General features: G+C 40.1%; 1 protein-coding gene across 2 annotated transcripts in view; it reads left to right on the top strand.

Moving 5' to 3' along the window:
* Positions 1–309: 309 nt before the first annotated feature.
* Positions 310–20,833, top strand: part of eys (eyes shut homolog) — a 217,745-nt gene continuing 197,221 nt past the window's right edge. For both annotated transcript variants that reach the window (XM_048269098.1, XM_048269097.1), the window contains exons 1-3: positions 310–555; positions 16,892–17,827; positions 18,834–18,950. In XM_048269098.1, coding sequence (XP_048125055.1) covers positions 17,020–17,827; positions 18,834–18,950 — 925 coding nt within the window. In that variant the 5' untranslated portion in view covers positions 310–555; positions 16,892–17,019. The remainder of the gene's footprint in view (positions 556–16,891; positions 17,828–18,833; positions 18,951–20,833) is intronic.

Here is a 20,833-nt window from a genome sequence, read left to right as displayed (position 1 = left end):
AGTAATACAGTAGTTGTTAGTTACTGTGTCTCTAACAGTAACTGTGTCTCTATCTAACAGATATTGGAGTCGTTTGATTGATGTAAAAAACACCGCAATATAATATTTATGTAGGCTACTTTATGTTGTCTTCCGGTAAACCCAACCATCCCCACCCATCTCATAGAGTAGCTCTACTCATGTTTGTGCGTTGTCCGTTAATCCATATGGAGTACCTGCTTCCCTTTCAGAGACGTTTGGTTTCCTTAGAAACAGTGTCCACTTGAGGGAACTGACACTGCGCCTCTCCTCAGATGGGATATAGCCTAGCCTGCAACAAACATCTACAAAGTTTTATCGCCCCACTTCTAACATGTGAACGCATGAAAAGTCCTCTCGAACACGCTTATCGTCGAGGTAAGAACACGTTCTTAGCGCGCTGAGGACAATACACTGTTGCGTTGACAGACGGTTCATTGACAAGGTGCCTTGACCATATGGCCGCGTCTGTAGGCTGATTAGTCAGATAAAACCAAGGCCGCATAGTCGACATAATCAGCACTGAGGGAAAACACGGTAAGAAACTCGCCTACTATTGTGATATGATACGTTAAAACGCGTTTGAAAAGCCTTTATCATTATGTATTAGTGTAGCCTGGATATAAAAATCGGTTTGTAGGATAAATCGCTCACGCAGAGGGCGCTAAGCCGGGGGTAATTTAATGGGATCGCTGTGTGTGTGTGTGTGTGTGAGCTCGAGAACTGAGTCATGTCCTCTCCCCCCGACCATGCTGAGACGGTGATGAGAAGATTGATGTTTGTGAGCAATATTAAGTTATGGAAGCTATCAGGGGCGCCTGCAGGAATTAAGGCTATGGTACGCACACCCATCACCCCACCGCAAAAAAATAATTCACTCGTGAACAATATTTGTCCGTTTTAGGTCAGTCAGCAAAAAAAGTAGCCTACATACATAACAACATCCACATGCAATAATACAACGACAACGTCTACAATGACCTATTCATTTGGACAAACTTGATACAGCCCTATACAGGCTAAAGTTACCTAGTTAGTTTTGTTCTAGCGTAACGTGACGTCTGGCTTTAGTGCAGTCTAACGTTCTGACAAGCACACCAATTGCCCACCTTGTTCTTGTCCATCTGGAATAACTCCTATCTTTGCTGCCTCCATCCTTTCTGTTTTCGTTGTTTAAAACTTGTGATATCCATGATGAGTATTGAGTTAGTGAATTAGCTCAACATTGTGTGCTGATAACTATATAGGTAGCCGAGGAAAAAACAACAACAAGTAGTCTATTGCGTGCCTGCGTGCATATTCTCTCTCCTGCTCAAACAAAATGTGTGCACGTTAATTAAGTGTTATTTCTTAAGTTATTGTTCTTAATAAGTTTTATTAAGTGTGCTTGCAAAGCAGCATACTTATTGTTCTTCTTAAGCTTTATTATTTTTCCCGTCTCCCTAATTTTTTGTCAGCTCTAGCGCCTAGGCCCTTTGAGACAGAGACACCGTTCCAACCTTAAGTCCGGTCAGTAGCTACCGGTGTAAGGTGTAAGTTGCTCGCGAAGATGACGTCAGGCGGGCGTGTCGTTCGTCCGCCATATTGGTTTGAACAGAAAGCGAAACTAAATTTTCACAGGTCACAAATATGGTCCGAACGCCATGAAACCTGACATACATTATCCTTGGACCAAGCCTCACAAAAGTTACCCCAGAAGGATTTTTGATTTTCGAAAGCGTTTGCCCGTCACAGCCAAACGAAATCGCAGCGAAGCTCCGAAACTGGAAGTCGTCCATATCTCAGGAACACTGTCACATATCGATACCAAATTTTGTATTTGAACTCGGGACTCCAATGTGAGGGTGCATAAGCTAAAAAAAACAAGAAAACATTCCAAAAGTTTCCAGCATTTGGCAAACAACCCACCCGTATTTGGTAACTAGCACCTTTCACATTTGCAGTTGTACTACTACCACAATGCCTTCCAAGTATGCACAATGTCTCTGGGCAGCCTTGCCTAATCATGAAATCCTTGCTCAGCCATGAGATAGTATGGACTTACGAACTGAAATAGTAAGGAGAACATTAGTTATTTTTTGCTGACGTAGTACAGTTATTTTCACATTGACGGTATTCAAGTTACATTTTTCATTATTGTTAAATATCATGATGGGAGAGTATTATTAAAAATGTTACAAGTATGCAAATGCATATGTTTACGGGCATTTAGGTTTTACTGTGTTGTTTTGTTGTAAAGACATGCAAGGCCTTCTGGGCCATGTAATGAACAGTGGTCAGCAGCACTCCATACGTATTAATATGAATAGGTGTTTCTGTAAACCTAGGGACAATAAACAGCTATCTCTGTTACAAAAACGAGCTGGTAATCGCTCATTGAAGAGGGAACTATGATAAAAAGATTGTTTTCCTAAAAGCATGGAGTTGATGAAAGAATAAGCAGGAAATGTCACGTTAATGTTAAATAGCTTAGGCCTACATCTGAACGCTAGGTGGCAACGTTGTATTACATTTCACTAAATGCGGGAATTAGTGTGAGCTTCACAAGTAAGGAAGGTGCAACTATTATGTAATTTATCATGGGAAATGATTGGAAATGTTGGAATTTCTTGTTTATTCTAATTGCAAACCACACACATCCATTCGTAATTACACGTACACTTTTAATACCTGGAAGACTCTCATTTTGTTTATTTGATGTTGCCAAGCAACGCTGGGAACGGCCTTCAGAGCAAAGAGTCTAAAACAGAGCTTCAGAGAGGCACGTTTTGAGTTCGTGGCCAAGTACCTAAAATATCGGTTTCCATGTGTATGTGCTGGATGGTGTGCGTCCTTTATGAAAGTAAGTGTTTTATAGAGTTACAGACATAATGAGTCATGTTGTAGTGGTCCACATAAATGTGCCCCTTCTGTTATTAGAATGCTAAGCGGAGATTTAACATCATTCATTTCTTGTGTAGCTAGAAGTTAGCTAGCTATGTCATAGGAAAGAGATGTTGCTGTATGGGATTTATGTTGCTTAGCGTAATGCCATGGTCATTTGATATGAGATGCTTGTACTCGTAACTTCGTCACTCGTAACTTTAGGACTCCTAATTTTTTTTTACTAAAAGTAATTCAGGAAGAATTTTAGCCCTAAAAGTAGCACCTGAGTCTGTGACAGCTTAAAAGAGGTCGCGAGGACTCCTAACTCACTAAGACCGATTCAAAAACAGTTTTTTGTGGTGGCATTTTACATCGCGATGTTTTGAAATGCGTCTACAGGAGCTTCCAGTTGCGAGGGAACAATGTTGCATTGTAGGCATAACTAAGGGATGCAGTAACACCACCAACAACAACCAAAACTAGCCTACTCATTGTCAACATGTACATTAAATGTAACGTTTCATTGTGAATCAAATTAAAATGTTCTCCTCTTTGCAAACGTAGGCATATGGTGACAGATTAATTTAATAATGTTGCTGCGTGAATCACGGTAAGTGCAAATGAAGTGGCCACTTCTTAATGGGACTCACTGTATGAAAGTAGGCTAAGTAAAATAGAGATGTTTCAAATAAAACTAGAGAATGTAATTCCAGGGAATTACGAGTGCATGAAAATGCAAAAATGGCTGCTGAATAAAATATTGTTGAATATTGTCTACAATATAATCTAAGTAAAAAGATGGAGGTCAGATAGAGAAAAAAGCTGGCGGGTAGTCATAGTTGATAACAACTGACAGTTGGAATGGCCGAACAGTTAAATAGTTGAGTAGTTTAAATAGTTAAATTATTTTATAGTGAATTATTGTATTGAGGACTTATTTTGAAGTTGAAGTTGAGGACAGAGGATGTTGGTGGGAGTTGTAGTTGATGACGACTGACAGTTGGAATGGCTGAACAGTTAAATAGTTGGAGAGTGAAAATGGTTAGGTTATTTAATAGGGAATTATTGTAGTGAGTACTTTTATTTTGAAACAGTTGTGGGCAGAGGAAACAGTTGGCGGGAGTCAAAGTTGATGACAGCTGACTGTTGCTAGAGTAATTATGGTGGTTGCTATGCTGGTTGCTAGGTTAATGATGTTGGTTGCTAGGTTTTAACTGTGAATGTGGTTGCTAGGCTGTTGCTAGGGTACTTGAAGTCTTTGCTAGGTTGTTGCTAGGGTGTCCATGGTGGCTACTATCAGAAATAAAGGAGTTACTACAGTGGTTTGCTAGTATAATCATGTTGGTTGCTATGGAAACTGACATAGATGCTTAATTTCAATGGTTGCTAAATTGGTTGTTAGGTAGGTGGTGGTTTAATATAGTAGGCTAGAGGTATAGTTGATGATAACTGACAGTTAGAATAGTAAATAAAGTGAACAGTTAAATAGTTGGATAGTTTAAATAGTTAAATTATTTAATATAGAATTATTGTAATGAGGACTTTTATTTTGAAACAGTTGTGGGCAGAGGAAGAAGTTGAACAGGATCTGTAGTCTTAACCCTCTATACCCCAGTGGAATTTTACAACAATGTCCCAGATTCCTGGGAATTCTAAGAGAAAAGGGCAATTTGAGAAACATTTCAAATAACCAAGAATAACTAAAAATCTAATGAAAAGTGTCAATTGTAAGTTTCTTTCAGTTTAAAGATTAGAAATGGCTCTTTCAAATGATATATGATCCATTAAGAATTATATATTCATGTTTCCCATAGACGGCCATAGGCCTACTCACTTACAGTCTCAAAGTCTTTCACTAACAAAAAGTTATAAATATGGTTCACATATTTCTGTATTAGAAGCTGGGAAACAAGATACTATATGAGTACTGATTTCATTGAAATAGACTGGCATATCTTGCACTTACTTGGGATTTAGCTGGACAGTGAGCCTTACAGCTAAAAAATGATGAGGATATGAACTAACGTAGGCCAGAAGCATAGCGCATGGAATCGTGACTCATTTGATAAGCATGTCACCAAGAACAGGGACTGTTAAACCTGACATGGATTTACGTTTTGTTTTACATGCACATCATGTTATATAATTGATCTAAACTTGATCAGTTGATGATAATGAAGCTGTTGCACTCGTTCACTAACCTTCAACCTATCCTGTGCTAACATTACGAGTCTCAGACTTACGTTACATCAGTGAAGGTAGCAAATTAGCAGGCTTTTTTGTAATCACAAAGATGACGAGACATTGGCCTACTTGTATACAAATACATTTTCCTGACATCCATAAGCAGATGGTTATTAGTTTTGGTTATTAGTCAACATAAAAACTAATTTAGAGACATAACATAGAGAGACACATAAGTAGTAGTTTGCAATAACTATCTGTAAGTGGGATAACGATAATGCTTTACTGTACATGCCAGAAAGGGGTAATGTTAATTTTATGTGTTAAGATATAACTGCAAATAAACCTGGCATGGGTTTATCATAAACTTTATTGTTAATTAGGCCATGACCCATCACTGAATTATGCCTATATTTTGCTGGTGCTAGCTAAACTTAAATTGACTTTCACAGTGACAGCCATACGATTTTTTTTTATGCCAGAGGCAGCTAAGTCAGTCATGACAAACGGGAGGATGCTAACGTTAAATATATTACACTTTCATGTTTTTGTTTTTTTCTTACATCAATATGATCGTCACTTACATCAAAACATGGTGGATGCACATCAATACTATCTCGTCTAATGAGAAAAGACGCGGACGCTTGAAAATTTTAGTAGTTTTTAATTATTAGTTTAAAAAGTATAAAAGTTACAAAGTTGAAAAATACATAGCTGAAGTCACCTAAGTAAGACCTACGCAACGCAGTTTGAATGAAGTTTCTACGTTAAACGGTTGATGCCGCATTAAACGCACAAAAAGCGTCAGCGGAATAATAATAACATATAATAAGAATAAATCAGATAACAGTAGAGTGCATTTTCATGCACTCTAATAACTTAATCAGAATTCTAGGATATGCCCGCTTGACAACGGCAGAGATAGAACTGGCCTTTGGCCATAGCAACCATCCATTTAGAACGACTTGGCCATAGCAACCAAAGATCTTGCTGTGATACATGCTGTGATGCATGTATACATGTAATGTGATGCAAAGTATAGAAAGGGGATGAAATATACAGAGACAAGAAATATAGTGCAATGTAGACAGTAGTATACAGTTGATTTACAGAAGGTGGTTTAGAGTAATATGAAGTATTCCTTTATTCCTTTATTCTGAGATACATCTGAGATACAGATGCTCTCAAAACAATCCCAGGCTCTCAAAATAATCCCAAACAGACATAAGGTCTTTATAGAGCAAATCCATATAGATTATTTGTCAAATAAACCAGTAAAACATAATTAGGGGATGGAATATATAACATAAATAACATTCACACTCATAGCTCATATTTTTTTTTTATTAAATCAGTGAAAAAGTATCCTGACAAACAAGCAGCATTTTAATGCCTTGGTCATATTTCATAATTTCAATTCTTCTGTAGGTTACCTGATAGCCCAGTTTGAGAGGCGCAAGACACGTGAAATTATTTATTTTTGCAGCCAATCACTGCTGTCGTTTTATTTTATTGATTTGATCTTAGTCATAGAAGCTAAATTCGAAGGCAGGCCACAGGTAAAATCCAACGAACCGCATTCACCCCGCATGTCAATAGTTGAATAGCCCTCTCCTAGAGCTTTTGAGATATTGCCACTGCTCCAACTCCAACTGAAAGGCACTGTTAGAATGCTTGGAACAAGCCAGGTTCAGCATAGCGTATGCCACTGTCTGCTCACGTTGCTGATCGGACCAGGGCAAGCACACTTTCGCAGTTCCTGCCAGGAAATGCAGTCTAGTTATTAAGTGTGCTTGCAAAGCAGCACACTTACTGTTCTTCTTAAGTTTTATTTTTCCCGTCTCCCTAATTTTTTGTCAGCTCTAGCGCCTAGGCCCTTTGAGACAGAGACACCGTTCCAACTTTAAAATGTCCGGTCAGTACCGGTGTAAGTTGCTCGCGAAGATGACGTCAGGTGGGCGTGTCGTTCGTCCGCCATATTGGATTGAACAGAAAGCAAAACTAAATTTTCACAGGTCACATTTTCATATCTCAGGAACACTGTCACATATCGATACCAAATTTTGTATTTGAAATCGGGACTCCAATGTGAGGGTGCATAAGCCAAAAAAAAAAAACATTACAAAAGTTTCCAGCATTTGGCAAACCACCCACCCGTATTTGGTAGCTATCACCTTCCACATTTGCAGTTGTACTGGTACATCTATCACAATGCCTTCCAAGTATGCAAAATGTCTCTGGGCAGCCACAATGTCTCCGGGCAACCTTGCCCAATCATGAAATCCTTGCTCTGCCATGGGATAGTATGGACAAACTTAAATGGTAAGGAGAACATTAGCTATTTATTGCTGACGTAGTACAGTTATTTTCACATTGACGGTATTCAAATTAAATTTTTCATTATTGTTAAATATCACGATGGGAGAGTATTATTAAAAATGTTACAAGTATGCAAATTCATATGTTTACCGGCATTTAGGTTTTACTTTGTTGTTTTGTTGTAAAGACATGCAAGGCATTCTGGGCCATGTAATAGACAAACAGTGGTCGGCATCGTTAACTTAATTTCCATACGTATTAATATGAATAGGTGTTTCTGTAAACCTAGGGACAATAGTCATCTCCGTTACAAAAATGACCTGGTAATCGCTCACTGAAGAGGACACTGATAAAAAAGATTGTTTCCTCAAAGCATGGAGTTGACGACACAAGCAAGAAATGTCACGTTTATGTCAAATACATCTGAACGCTAGGTGGCAACGTTGTATTACATTTCACATACATACGGTGACATCATTAGAATTATGTGAGCTTCACAAGTAAGGAAGGTGCAAATATTATGTAATTTATAATGGGAAATTATTGGAAATGTTATTTCTTGTTTATTCTAATTGCAAACCACACACATCCATTCGGAATCACACGTACACATTTAATACTGAAAGACCCTCATTTTGTTTATTTGATTTTGCCTAGCAACGCAGCCTTCAAAGCAAAAATTCTAGAACAGGGCTTCAGAGAGACACGTTTTGAGTTCGTGGCCAAGAACCTAAAATATCGGTTTCCATGTGTATGTGCTGGATGGTGTGCGTCCTTTATGAAAGTAAGTGTTTTATACAGTTAACGTTACAGACATAATGAGTCATGTTGTAGTGGTCAACATTAATGTGCCCCTTCTGTTATTAGAATGCTAAGCGGAGAAGCATGCTAAGCAGAGATTTAGTATCATTAATTTATTGTGTGGCTAGCTATAGGGAGGAGATGTATGTTGCTAATTGGGATTTATGTTGTTTAGTGTAATGCCATGGTCATTAGAGGGGATGCATCCCCTCTATTGAAATCCGGAGACTTCTTATTATTACAGTGCATGAAAATGCACTGTACTGTTCTTCCTAGGCAACTTTTTCTTCTTATTCCGCTTACCACTTTTTCCGTACGCAATTTCTCTTGAACAGTTTAACTTAGAAACTTCATTCAAACTTTGGTCAACATGGGTCTTCAAACAGATCAGGTTGGTATGTCTTTCCAACTTTGAAACTTTTATACTTTTTAAACTATTAAAGAAATTTTTTTTAAAAATCCCCATAGACTTAACATTGCCGATTATGACATCATAATACGGCCATTAAGCAATTAGAATCCTATGGCAGGTGTTCAGGCCACCTGGATCAACTGCCAGTCTCAGGCTTTAAGCATACAAACTGGCCCTATTAAGACTACACATCCTGTTTAACTGCTTCCTCTGCCAAAAACTGTTTCAAAATAAAAGTCCTCACTACAATATTTCACTATTAAACAATTTAACCCTTTAAAACTTTTTAACTGTTCAGCCATTGTAACTTGTCATCAACTATGACTCCTACCCACTGTAGCTAGTTAGCATGGTTAGCATAGTTAGCATGTTAACATTGTTAGCATTTTTAACAAAACTGCTAAAAATGATTAGCTAGGTTAGCTAAGTCACATGGTTAGCATATTTAGCATGTTAGCATTGCTAACATGCTAGTTAGCATAGTTAGCATAACTACTAAAAATGATTAGCTAGGTTAGCTAAGTCACATAATTAGCAACCAAAGATCTGAGCTGTGTTGCAATGTGAGGCACAGTATAGAAAGGTGATGAAATATACAGAGACAGGTCAAAAAATATAGTGCAATGTAGACCGTAGTATACAGTTGATTTACAGACGGTGGTTTAGAGTAATATGAAGTATTCCTTTATTGTAAGATACATCTGAGATAGGCTACATCAGTAGGCTTTCAAAACAACCCCAGGCTCACCAAACAATCCCAAACAGACATAAGGTCTTTATAGAGCAAATCCATATAGATTATTTGTCAAATAAACCAGTAAAACATAATTTGTGGGATGGAATATATAACATTCACACTCATAGCTCATATTTTTTTTAAATAAATCAGTGAAAAATTATCCTGACAAACAAGGAGCTTTTTAATGCCTTGGTCATATTTCATAATTCCTCTGTAGGTTACCTGATAGCCCAGTTTGAGAGGTGCAAGATGCATGACATTATTTATTTTTGCAGCCAATCACTGCTGTCATTTTATTTTATTGATTTGATCTCAGTCATAGAAGCTAAATTCGAAGGCAGGCCCAAAGGTAAAATCCAACGAACCGCATTCAACCCGCAAGCCAATAGTTGAATAGCCCTATCCTAGAGCTTTTGAGATATTGCCACTGCTCCAACACTGAAAGGCACTGTTACAATGCCTGGATCAAGACAGGTTCAGCATAGCGTAGGCCACTGTCTGCTCACGTTGCTGACCGGACCAGGGCAAGCACACTTTCGCAGTTTCCGTCGGAAATGCAGTCTAGTTTTGATAACGTGTTCACTAACTTTACGTAATAGAAAATGGTAAATAGCCTGATGGCATGCAGCTAATGGGATACTGTGCATAGTTGGGAAGGTATGGTAGGCCAATTTGGTGTGAATACACACAAGGGAAATTTTCTCTCGCTGTTGAGTAGCCTGATGGTACGCACAGTGCGTACGGACGTACACCTGCAGGCGCGCCTGGAAGCTATGGATGATGACTCGATACATTCTCTGCTTTGCCTCCACAACTACAGCCTTTGTTGTGCAGATGCATGGTCATTGATTGTACAAGGCGATATCACAGGCTAGTAAATATGCATATCTTGTATGATTACTTTAGATCAGCAACACATTTGACAAACTGTATATCGGTTCTTTAAGAATTCAAACTAAATACACACACATAGGCCTACTGTAGCTTGCTTAACACCAGGATGTTTCATCAGACTAGACACAGGCTCATAAGTGTTAACAGGCTTGCCCAGTGTCAAGAGGATATCCAGTCTTTACTGTCTGAACAAAATTGCAGCTGGTGAGTGTTTTTATAGTCTTTCCCAGGCCTGTCAGTGACATATTTACTACTGTTCTCTGCAAATGCCAGCCGATACAGATATCTTATGAAAATACATCTCAGACTGTTTGAGGATACTGACTGTGTTAACAGACCTGACATTCATTTAAAATATACAGTGACATGCTGAATGTTGCAAATCTTAGTTAACAAAAAAAATGGTTATGTATGATTATCTTTGTAGATAAATCACATAGCTTTTGCAAGTTGTGTGGTGGTGTTACTGTTGGCTTTCTCACACCTTGCTGTTTAATCTGCATGTACTGTATTACCTGTTGAGTCATCTAGTCCATGAAGGTAATTCCAGGCATTAAGTTCGTTTAGATGAAGCATTACGGGTGGGATGAAACATGTAATAAATAAATTTAAATATAGTGATACAATATAATATATTTATAGTTAATTAGTTAACTAGTAATTAGTTGATTAGATCTGTTTTACATGCACTTGTATGTATTTATTCTGTGAAGTAAAAAGTACTTCAAGTGCATAGTGTTGACATTTTTTAGCAAATATGCTTAAGGGGTCATACTGTATATGACTCAATAGCACAACATTCTGGCCCCTATTTTTCATCCAATAACTTTTTTGTCAAATTCAGCAAATAGCTCTTCACAGTCCTCTTGCTGTCCAACCAGTGTGTGTATGTGTGTGTGTGTGTGTTTAAAGATTTTTACATACTCCTGTTACTGAAAATGGGAATTTAGCATATTGGCCCAGATAAACCTTGAATCCATACAGGATGTTAATTTAGGAGCATGAAAGGAAGGGGTGTGGATTGATTGAGCTCAAATATCTTTTGCCAAAATCACAGACTCCATCTTTAAGCATATTTAGGAACATATCAAAACATTTACCATTAATGTCTAGCTCATGCATTCTTAAAATGTGTGTTTCGTCCGGTAATACAATTACATTCTTGTTCTCGCTCACACAGATTTGAAAAGCATTTTGTTCACATTAATCATAGCATGCACATAAAATTTATTAACCACCTGTTTTAGAAGAATGCATCACAATCACACACCAATCACTGACAAGTGGTCACCATTTATGTCCGTGTGCATGTTTCTGGAGTACTCTACCATCAGTTTTACAGTTTGTCTTTTTATTAAGATATAATTGCAACTATTTGCTAACTTTGAAATGTTTTTGTTTGGTTTAGCAGGCAGCTGGGTGATAACTCAACCCAGAGAGAGATTAGTGTAGCATTTTAAGTAGTCTGGCGGTTATATGATGATTGCTTATGCCCGATGAAAATTGTGAACCCGAGACCCCATAAAAAACAGTGTATTCAACAGTGCATTACAAATTCTGATTAGTAGTTGAGGTCTATTTAATCAACCTTTTTGAGAGCCGAGGGTGATGAGCAACAGTCTCACTTTACAACAGCCTGTGTAATAATGATGAATTATCAACATGAGTATGCACTTATTGATTAACTCTTGGTTTACAAGTCCTCGTTTAGTCAGGCTAATATAGTGGAAAGCCTACTGAATACTAATTGCTCATTTTAAGCAGATTTACACATTGAATGGTTTAATTTCCTCTGGTTACATGTTTGCTGATGTTATGTAACACAGACATACCAAAATTCCATACTTAATAGCTTATCAAATTAGGTAAAAACAACATAGGATGAGCCACCATAATCATAGTCACCATGATTATAATGAACAACAATTAAAATAGAAAGTCTTATACGTGTAAGCTGTATAGTAGGCTATAACATAGCATGCTAGGTTGTTAGCAGCTCATGCAAAAATGCTATGTATCATGCTATGTCTGTCTATGTACGTCAGTATGTCAGTTTAAATCAATGTGAGTATTTCAACCAAAGATTATAGAGCGCTCTGCTTTTCAACCCTGAGGACATCATCAAGGTTACGTCACACAATGCATGTCCTTGATTAGTCCAAGAGGTGCTCCACACATAGCTGCATTAGCTAGGGGATCCTGGTGTGGGGATGATGGTGGCTTTGGCATCACTCTCTCTCTCCCCATAACTAGGCATGCAGTTTCTCAGTGCTTCTTGCCTGTCTTAACCTCTTGTCCTAATTATGTTGTTTACATGCCTTGCTTCCTGCATTTGGCTTCAAAGAGCTGTAAATAGTGACATTATTCAGTGTCCGTTTTAGTGTGTGTTTGTGTGTATGTGTGTGTGAGTGTGTGCGTGCGTGCGTGTGTGCATGCGTGGGTGAGTGTGTGTCTATGTGCGTGCGTGTGTGTGGGTGTGTGTGTGTGTGTGTGTGTGTGCTTGTGTGTGCGTATGTGTGTGTGTGTCCATGTAGGCAGAATGTACAATACTGTATGCTCATCCATTCTAGTCTTTGTCTTTTTCACATAGCTAGCTGCCATACGTACACGTACATTATTTACACACATAGGCCCTTTTTAGATCATTAATTAATTAGCATATCCTAAAGTGCTGAATTTTCTTTGATTCAGTTCCAGCACTGTCATTTCCTTTGTGGATAAGAGAGAACATGCTTTCAGGAGCTGATTAAAGACACATTTACAAGAGTGGTTGAGTTTAATTTGGTTGTCAAATGTAGCCTCTGTACATGAATGTAGCCTATGAATATGCAGGACAAACAGTTAATTTGTGTCTTGTGACTTCAGATGGATTGAGGTTATGCTACTTTTATTATTGTAGTTATTTAACTGAGCTGAGATGTTTATTCTCATGTTTCTATGATATCTGAAGGTTCTAACATCTAACTTAATAATTTTATGGAATACAGTTGTCTCCTGGTCACGTCCATACCACATCAGAACTCTATTACTGATGCATGTAGCCTTATATACATCACTATGTATATACTTTATACATGTATAAGTATGATATGAATGTGCATTGTCAGATATTTGATCAGGGAGCAGTTCTATCTGGGCTGCATAATGTATTAGTGGGGAAGCCTGTTGCCTTTCACACTTATCCTGCCATCAGAAAAGCATTATCTGCTCATTGTCAGATTATTGACCATTCAGATGTCATGGCAAATCTGTTCCATGCAGCTATATATTTCTGTTAAATATGTATAGATATAGCCATATATTATTTTTTAAATATGTATAGATATTCATATTCAGTCCCTGGTGCTCAAGAGCAGACTTTGTCTTCTGGTTACACCTGTCCTTCTCCTGGTGATTTTCTTGTAAGAAAACATGATTCCCCCTACCCCCCTCACTGGTGCAGTGCCCAAAGACATTAGCCTGAGAAGTCTGCCCATGAACCATGCTCATTATTCTGACAGGTTTCTCATTTGAATTGGAGTCACATAGTTAGTGAGTGAAAAATTAGCGATCGGAATTGATTATTAGCGTGTACACTTTAGAAACCAACAACAACAAAAACATCAAATTGGCAATAAGTGTTGTGTGTAGAAACATATACTTTATGAAATTGCATGTCAAACACAATACCGTACCTTCCCTGTCTCTTCCCATTCATTGGCAAGCCACAGGTCAGTGAGAGAGGTGGTTAGGTTTGGTGTAGGGAGGGAGGGAGTGTCACTGGAGGGCTGACTATTCTGGGATGCTCTCTGTTCATTTTTTCCCCCACCTCTCCCTCTCCTCCAACTGTCAATTTTGTTTTTCATAGCGCATACAATGTCTCAGTTAGAAATGCGTAATGTCTGAGAGCACATAATATGCCAACTGTTCACGCAGAGAACAGCAGCACCACCACCTCCACCAGCAGCAGCAGCAGCAGCAGCTGGTTTGGGTAGTCTGTACTGCTTCATGTGGTGATGAATGGCAATGATTCGAAGCTGAGGAAAGATGATAAGATAATTGTATATGTCTGCTGTAAATCAGACACATCAGGAGTGGGGCAGGGATGGTTGTTGGCACCTTGTGGTTTCATGCATTTTTTGTCTTATGCTACGTTTACACGTGGTCGGCTATTTTCAAAATTTCACCCTCTCTGTTTTCAAAAATAACATTGTGCCCCCCTGTCAGTTTTCAGAAAAGTTTTCCTTTACACTAGCCCGGGTATATGCCTTTAAGAGCATGCCAAACCTGTACATGGCAGTGTAACGAGATGCTCAAGGCCGTGTTAGCCAATTAGAATCCCGAAAATAGCAACAACAGCAACAAATCACTTCCTCTTTCTCTTTTGAACTGACTAAAAATCTCCGCCTTCTCAAATAAATCTCTGTTTGTACCAGTTTTCCCCAAAAAACGATCAGCCTGGAGTTTTTACAAACTCTGTTTGCGGAACAGAAAAACAAATATTTGCTGCAAGAAAGGTATATAATACTAGCTTAGAAATCTAGACGCACCCTAGCGGTGGCAAATTAATTTGCTCAGCCTGTACGTCTAGTATCAAACCATAGGGATTTCTATTGGCTGACGCCGTGGACGTCATCCAATCACAGCGCTCTATTTTGTTAGAGAGTCTTAAGGCGGGCTTAACAGGATAACGACAGTCCTGCGACGGTGAACAACAAGGAAGGTGGCTATGGCAAGCAAAGAGCGGTTGTTTGAATCGGCGTTGGCGTCAACTTTGGAGGAGTTGGACTTGTGCTTTTCTTTGAAAGTTGAGCAACACAATGCACTTAAGTCATTCCTTTCGAAGAAGGATGTATTAGCCGTTTTGCCGACCGGATACAGATATGGTCGTAGCGCTGGCCTATTGCATGCCTAGGCAGTTTGAAAGACAATTCTCTGCCCGCCCCTTGGATTAAGCGAGGTGAATGGTTCGATTCCAGACTATACATTTCAATGATATAGGACGGCCCGCCAGGGTAATATAATACTGTATGCTCTAGGAAATTCCCTTTATAGAGTTAAAGTCTGGATTGGTAATTTCAGAGAGGTAGCTATCTTTGAATTCTGATTAAGAGGAAACTTCCCACCACACTGAAGACAGAGTTTTAATATTTACCCTCTAGCATCATATAACAATTCCAATATTTTTTTGGTAGACAGTTTTTGTTCTTATTTCTGTCTGTAAATCAACCTAATTCGATTAGACTGTCTCCTCTTACATGTCACTATCGTCTTTCAACTACCGGGCTTCTTTCAGTCATTCCACTGAACACTGCTACTTTGATGCCTTTGGCTTTATGATCTGTCAGAGAGAATAGGTTCATAATGTAGCATCCTTCACCGAGCTCCTTCTCTAATTCACACTATTAGTCACCCCGCATTTATTTCTCTACTCCATAGTCACAGAACTACTTATCACCAAGAGGTTATTCATATCAGTCATTGTTCACGTATCAAGTAGAGGATTTGCACTCGTGGAGATAGCACTTTATCTCCGCACACTACTTTTATCTGGAGTACGGGGGTTAGGAAGAGGCCGGATGGAGGGAGGCAGTGCAGTCTGTTTTAACTCATCTCTGCGCTTTGACACCAGCGGATCCCGGGCGGTGTGGCGGCGGGGGGAAGAAGAATATTTTATCTGACGTTGTCATTTGGTGTGTGTGAGCTACGGGGAAGCACAAGCCACCCTCACACACCTGGTGCGGTCAGCGCCAAGGTCTTTGCCCTCTATCTGTATGTGTGTGTGTGTGTGTGTGTGTGTGTGTGTGCGTGGGCGTGCATGTGTCATTGTGTATGTGTGTGCATATGTGTGTCTGTCTGTGTGTGTGTGTGTGTGTGTGCGTGGGCGTGCATGTGTCGATGTGTATGTGTGTGCATATGTGTGTGTGTGTGTGCATGGGCGTGCATGTGTCAATGTGTATGCATATGTGTGTCTGTCTGTGTGTGTGTGTGTGCGTGGGCGTGCATGTGTCATTGTGTATGTGTGTGCATACTGTATGTGTGTCTGTCTGTATGTGTGTGTGTGTGTGTGTGTGTGTGGGCGTGCATGTGTCATTGTGTATGTGTGTGCATATGTGTGTCTGTCTGTCTGTCTGTCTGTGTGTGTGTGTGCGTGGGCGTGCATGTGTCATTGTGTATGTGTGTGCATATGTGTGTGTGTGTGTGTGTGTGTGTGTGTGTGTGTGTGTGTGTGTGTGTGTGTTTGTTTCTACAGTATACAGTATGTGTATTTGTGTGTCTATGTGTGCGTGCACACTATGTCACTCGGTCCTGCATCTCTCACAACTAACCCATGTAGGTTAATAGCCTGTAGTGGAACAGAGCTGCTGTTGTGGTGTCTCAGGATGTGTAACTCTGTGGTTTTCCACCGAGGCACTAGTCTCAGACCCCCTCCACTAGTCTCAGACCCCCTCCACACACACAGGAAAATACTGTCAAGGGCCAAAAGAGTAAAGCAGTATTGATAGCACAGGTTTCCAGACTTAAAAGTGTGATTTGCGAGAAGGAATTCGATACTGCGCTGCTTTGATGATTGTCTGCAGTTTGACCTGTACCTGTGGATATGGCTTCTGAAAAAACATAACAACACCCATGAAACAAAGCATTAACCCTCTCCCTTCTCTTACATGTATTTCCATTAGGTCACTGCACCATGCCATTGATCAAGCTGTTGGTTGTTGCCAGTCAGTCACCATCTTGAAGAGCCCTTCGTCTCCAATCCATCCATCCTGCAAATGACCACAGATAAGCCATGCGGACATAGATAATCATGAGCTCGAATAAAGCGCCTGAGTGGACAAGCATGAAACGGCTAAACCTCCACCTCATTGCCTTCTTGCTCGGCTATTTCATGGATGATGGCCTCAGCGGCCAGGCAATCTGCAACAGAACGGCCCCCCGTGAGTGGCGCGCTCGGCCTCAGAGCACCACTGTGAAATGGACACTCATGGAAAACACCTGCACCGGCTTGACCCAGTGCCACGGCGAGCAAATTGAAGGGGATGAGGGGGTGCACTCACAGACACCCAACGTCCCGCCGCCCGGCCTCACACAGCTCTGCCCCTTAGATTTGCAGCTCGGAGACGTGCTGTATATGGTCGCTGATGCCACGCTGGAGGAGTATGGCCTCAACCTGGTGAACGTGTCAAAAGAGGGCTTTGACAACTGCTCTATTGCACAGCCTCATCCAGCCCAGTACCTGTTTTTTGGCGACATGAACGGGACAACAAAGGTTGAGCCAAAATGGCTGACCTCGGGTGTGCACTACTTTGTAGCTTCCCATGAAGGGAGCTCCCAGTTATGTAAACTCGGCCTGCGACTCAGAGTGTCAGTGAAAGAGCAAAACTGCCAGCACTCACCTCTTGTGCGATTATGCTCGGGGAATGGGATTTGCAGGGCGGATGTTTGGAGCCCCACATACACATGTGAATGCCATAAGTATTACTTGGGAAGATTTTGTGAGAAATATGACATATGCTCCGAAAACCCCTGCCTTAATGGTGCCACATGTCGGAGTCAGGGATCCAGCGACCCAAACGTTCACACCTATGAATGCAATTGCTTACCCGGGTTCACAGGTAAGTTCTGTTGCAACACTATTCCCCCTGGATTCCAGTCTAGATGTAATTCTCAGGCTCTCCCCTTCACTAAATGGTTTCATTTTTAGGTCATGTCACACGTTCAATTACCATAAATTGGAAAAGAAATTGAGCTCATTAAATTAAACTAGCATGACCAAACGCACCCACCTTGCGAGAACCACCCTATTTCTTTTCAGATACTTATTTATTATTTATCTATAATAATTGCTGGTTCTCATTTAGCATAGTCCTGTAATTTCAAAAAGATATGGATACCCCCACGGGCTATTTATTTGAACAACATTTTCCAGGAAGTGCCTTTTTTCTCGCCCTTAATCACCATAATTATTCCTGAAATGGTTTTCTGTGCCACCTGAAAGGATTCCTAATTGCTTTATATTTTTATGTTGTTTTTCCTCCCTCTCTCCCCACCTGATTTATTTATTTCATTTTCACCTTGCTGTGTCAATACAAGTTAAACCTTTTCTATTATACCATTTAAACACGGCTGAACACTTACTCAGAAAATGTTTAACACAAAATAATCATGATGCAGAGACCTGACATATAGACTGAGTATTATTTATTGACTGTGCATGTAAATGCAGAAGACTTTAGTATGCTAAGCCACCCACAGCTGCAGTAGCAGTTGTCTCCAGTGGTTTACATTGCACATTTGATTTTAGTCATGCACTCTTATTTCTGCTTACAAAGTGCCTAACCTGAATCCCTGTCCTCATAGTCTTTGACCGGAAAAACTTGCTTTTTTGCCACTTGAATGGCAGTGCAAATCTGCACTGAATTTGTAATGTATAAAAAACCCAAACTATTGTTGTCTTTAGTTTGTGAAGTTTGTGTGTGCAGCCCCCCCCCAATATATTACCATGATATCAGTCCCAGAGCTCTGATGAATAATAAAGTGTTACTTTCTTTGTCAGCTGTCATTCATTTTTATTTTGTTGTCCTAATTATTATTGACATGTTTGTTGTTTGTTGACTCTAGGGATTAACTGCTCTGAAATTATCGGAAATGAAAATTGCAACAAACAATGCCTAAACGGACAGTGTGTACAAGTGACAACAGCTTCCTTCAGATGTGACTGTCATTCAGGGTATACAGGTTGGTAGAAACTCTGTGACATATTATGTTTAGTTGTATTATTCCCGGTAGTTATGAACAACAGTGGGATATGACCAGTGGAATATAGCTTTTCTAATGTCGATTTCGTTGCCCAAATGCTTGCATGGCTTACGCTTTGCCTTGGGGTGTGTTATATTTAATTAAGTGACTTTTTGTGCTACGATGAATGTAAACATTGCAGTGCTTGACTCCAAAGTTCAGCATCAGGTCTAAACTCTGCCCGGGGAAAATCGTGTTTTTCTGTGCTGTGTGGTGTTGTGTTGTGTTTGCTTGCAACAAAAAACAATGCTGAATGCACAGCCGCGTAAATCAGTGTACCTAAATCTGCACTGAAGTGAGGAAGTGCTGTGGCCTGTGCAGAGCCCAATGTGGTGATGCACAATTAATTTTGCATTTGACCTCTGCTTGCCTTCCACCATGGCTCTCATGTTTGATTGGAGAGCCACACAGAGAGGGCAAATGATAAACAAGCTGTTTTCAAGCTGCCTATTCTGGCTCTTTTTTAATCATTATAATTTGTATGTATATTACCTTCTGGTGTTAATTGGTGCCATACAGCATAATACACAAAAAATGAAAATATTTTAGCCTTTTTCATCTTTTTGATGGCTCCGGTGCTTAGGTGGATTCCTCTAAATATTGCCAGGGACCATTTGCATGATGGTTTGGGTTGTAGTTTAGCATAACAAATGTCTAGATTGTCCAGGTTGATCATTTGACTTAAGCTCGGTTGCACTTTCAATTCCAACCCCTCTAGTTTGTGTTTCCTAACATTAGGCTTGACCAGCCACCTTGTGTCCAAGCTATTGCTTGCTTACAGTTTAGTGGGATGATTGTCCATTTATTTAAATCTGTTCAAATGGTTTGTTCAGCGCCCAGGCCATATTTTCACGGCTGTTAGCCTGTCATCTGCCTCTCAGATCATGGATGTGACCCAGATGGACCTGATGGTCGCTCTGTAGTGCTTGGAGCCCTATCAAGAGTGGCCTTGCCCTGCTAATGCCTAGCACATTCTAGCTAGCTTCTGTTTTATGGAGCACCTCTATGGGCGTAGGGTGCACACAAAGCCAAGGTGTGGCGTCCTGCTCCACTGTCCTCTCCTGTGGGGCCGGCGGTGTGCCCCTGACTTTGCCATGGCTGTCACCCCATTAATCATGCGGAAGTTAGGCTGTTCTGGTACAGACTGACCGCACAGGCCGAAGCCCGATGGTACATGATAATGAGCAGTACTTAGGGGGATGTTTCAATTGAGATTTTTCTTTTGATGCCGTCTCTCCCCAGCACAGGGATTTATGGCAAGGTATTAGAGACTTAATAGGGCACAACCCCTGAGGGATCTCATGTTAATTGTTTTGTAATTCACTTACCCCTGTGGGTTTCCTTGGTAAATATTAAAACACGTCTGAGTGGTGGTTGCGACATTCATTGTGTGTGTGTGTGTGTTTTGTTTGTACGCTTGGCTGGGAGAATGCTCCTGTGAGGGTATTTGGAGATGGGTGGGTGGTGCATATGTGTTGCCTTAGTGTTGGATGATTATGCTGCTAAACATTGGCGTGTAAAAAAGCGTGACTTTTGGGTCAAGGGACAACAGCTGAAAGTATTTAATCTGTGCGTGACTTTCTTGGAGAGATCGCTGAGTTTAATCTGGGAAATTTGCCAACAAACTTCATCAGCCTTGAAAGTCATGTGGAGGCACAGTCGGCTTGCTTAACAATGAATATTTAAACCACATTTTTAAATAATAAAGACTGCATGTAGCCAGGATCTATGAATTAAGGCAGTGATTCACAGACTCAACACAAATAGTGAATAAATAGCCACACAGATGGATGCTACTTTTATACAGGTAAAAGACATCGCCT

Source organism: Alosa alosa, chromosome 18 (genome assembly GCF_017589495.1).
Source record: "Alosa alosa isolate M-15738 ecotype Scorff River chromosome 18, AALO_Geno_1.1, whole genome shotgun sequence".
NCBI lineage: Eukaryota > Metazoa > Chordata > Actinopteri > Clupeiformes > Clupeidae > Alosa > Alosa alosa.
Note: the sequence above shows the minus strand (reverse complement) of the source record. Positions and strands in the feature narration are given on the sequence as shown.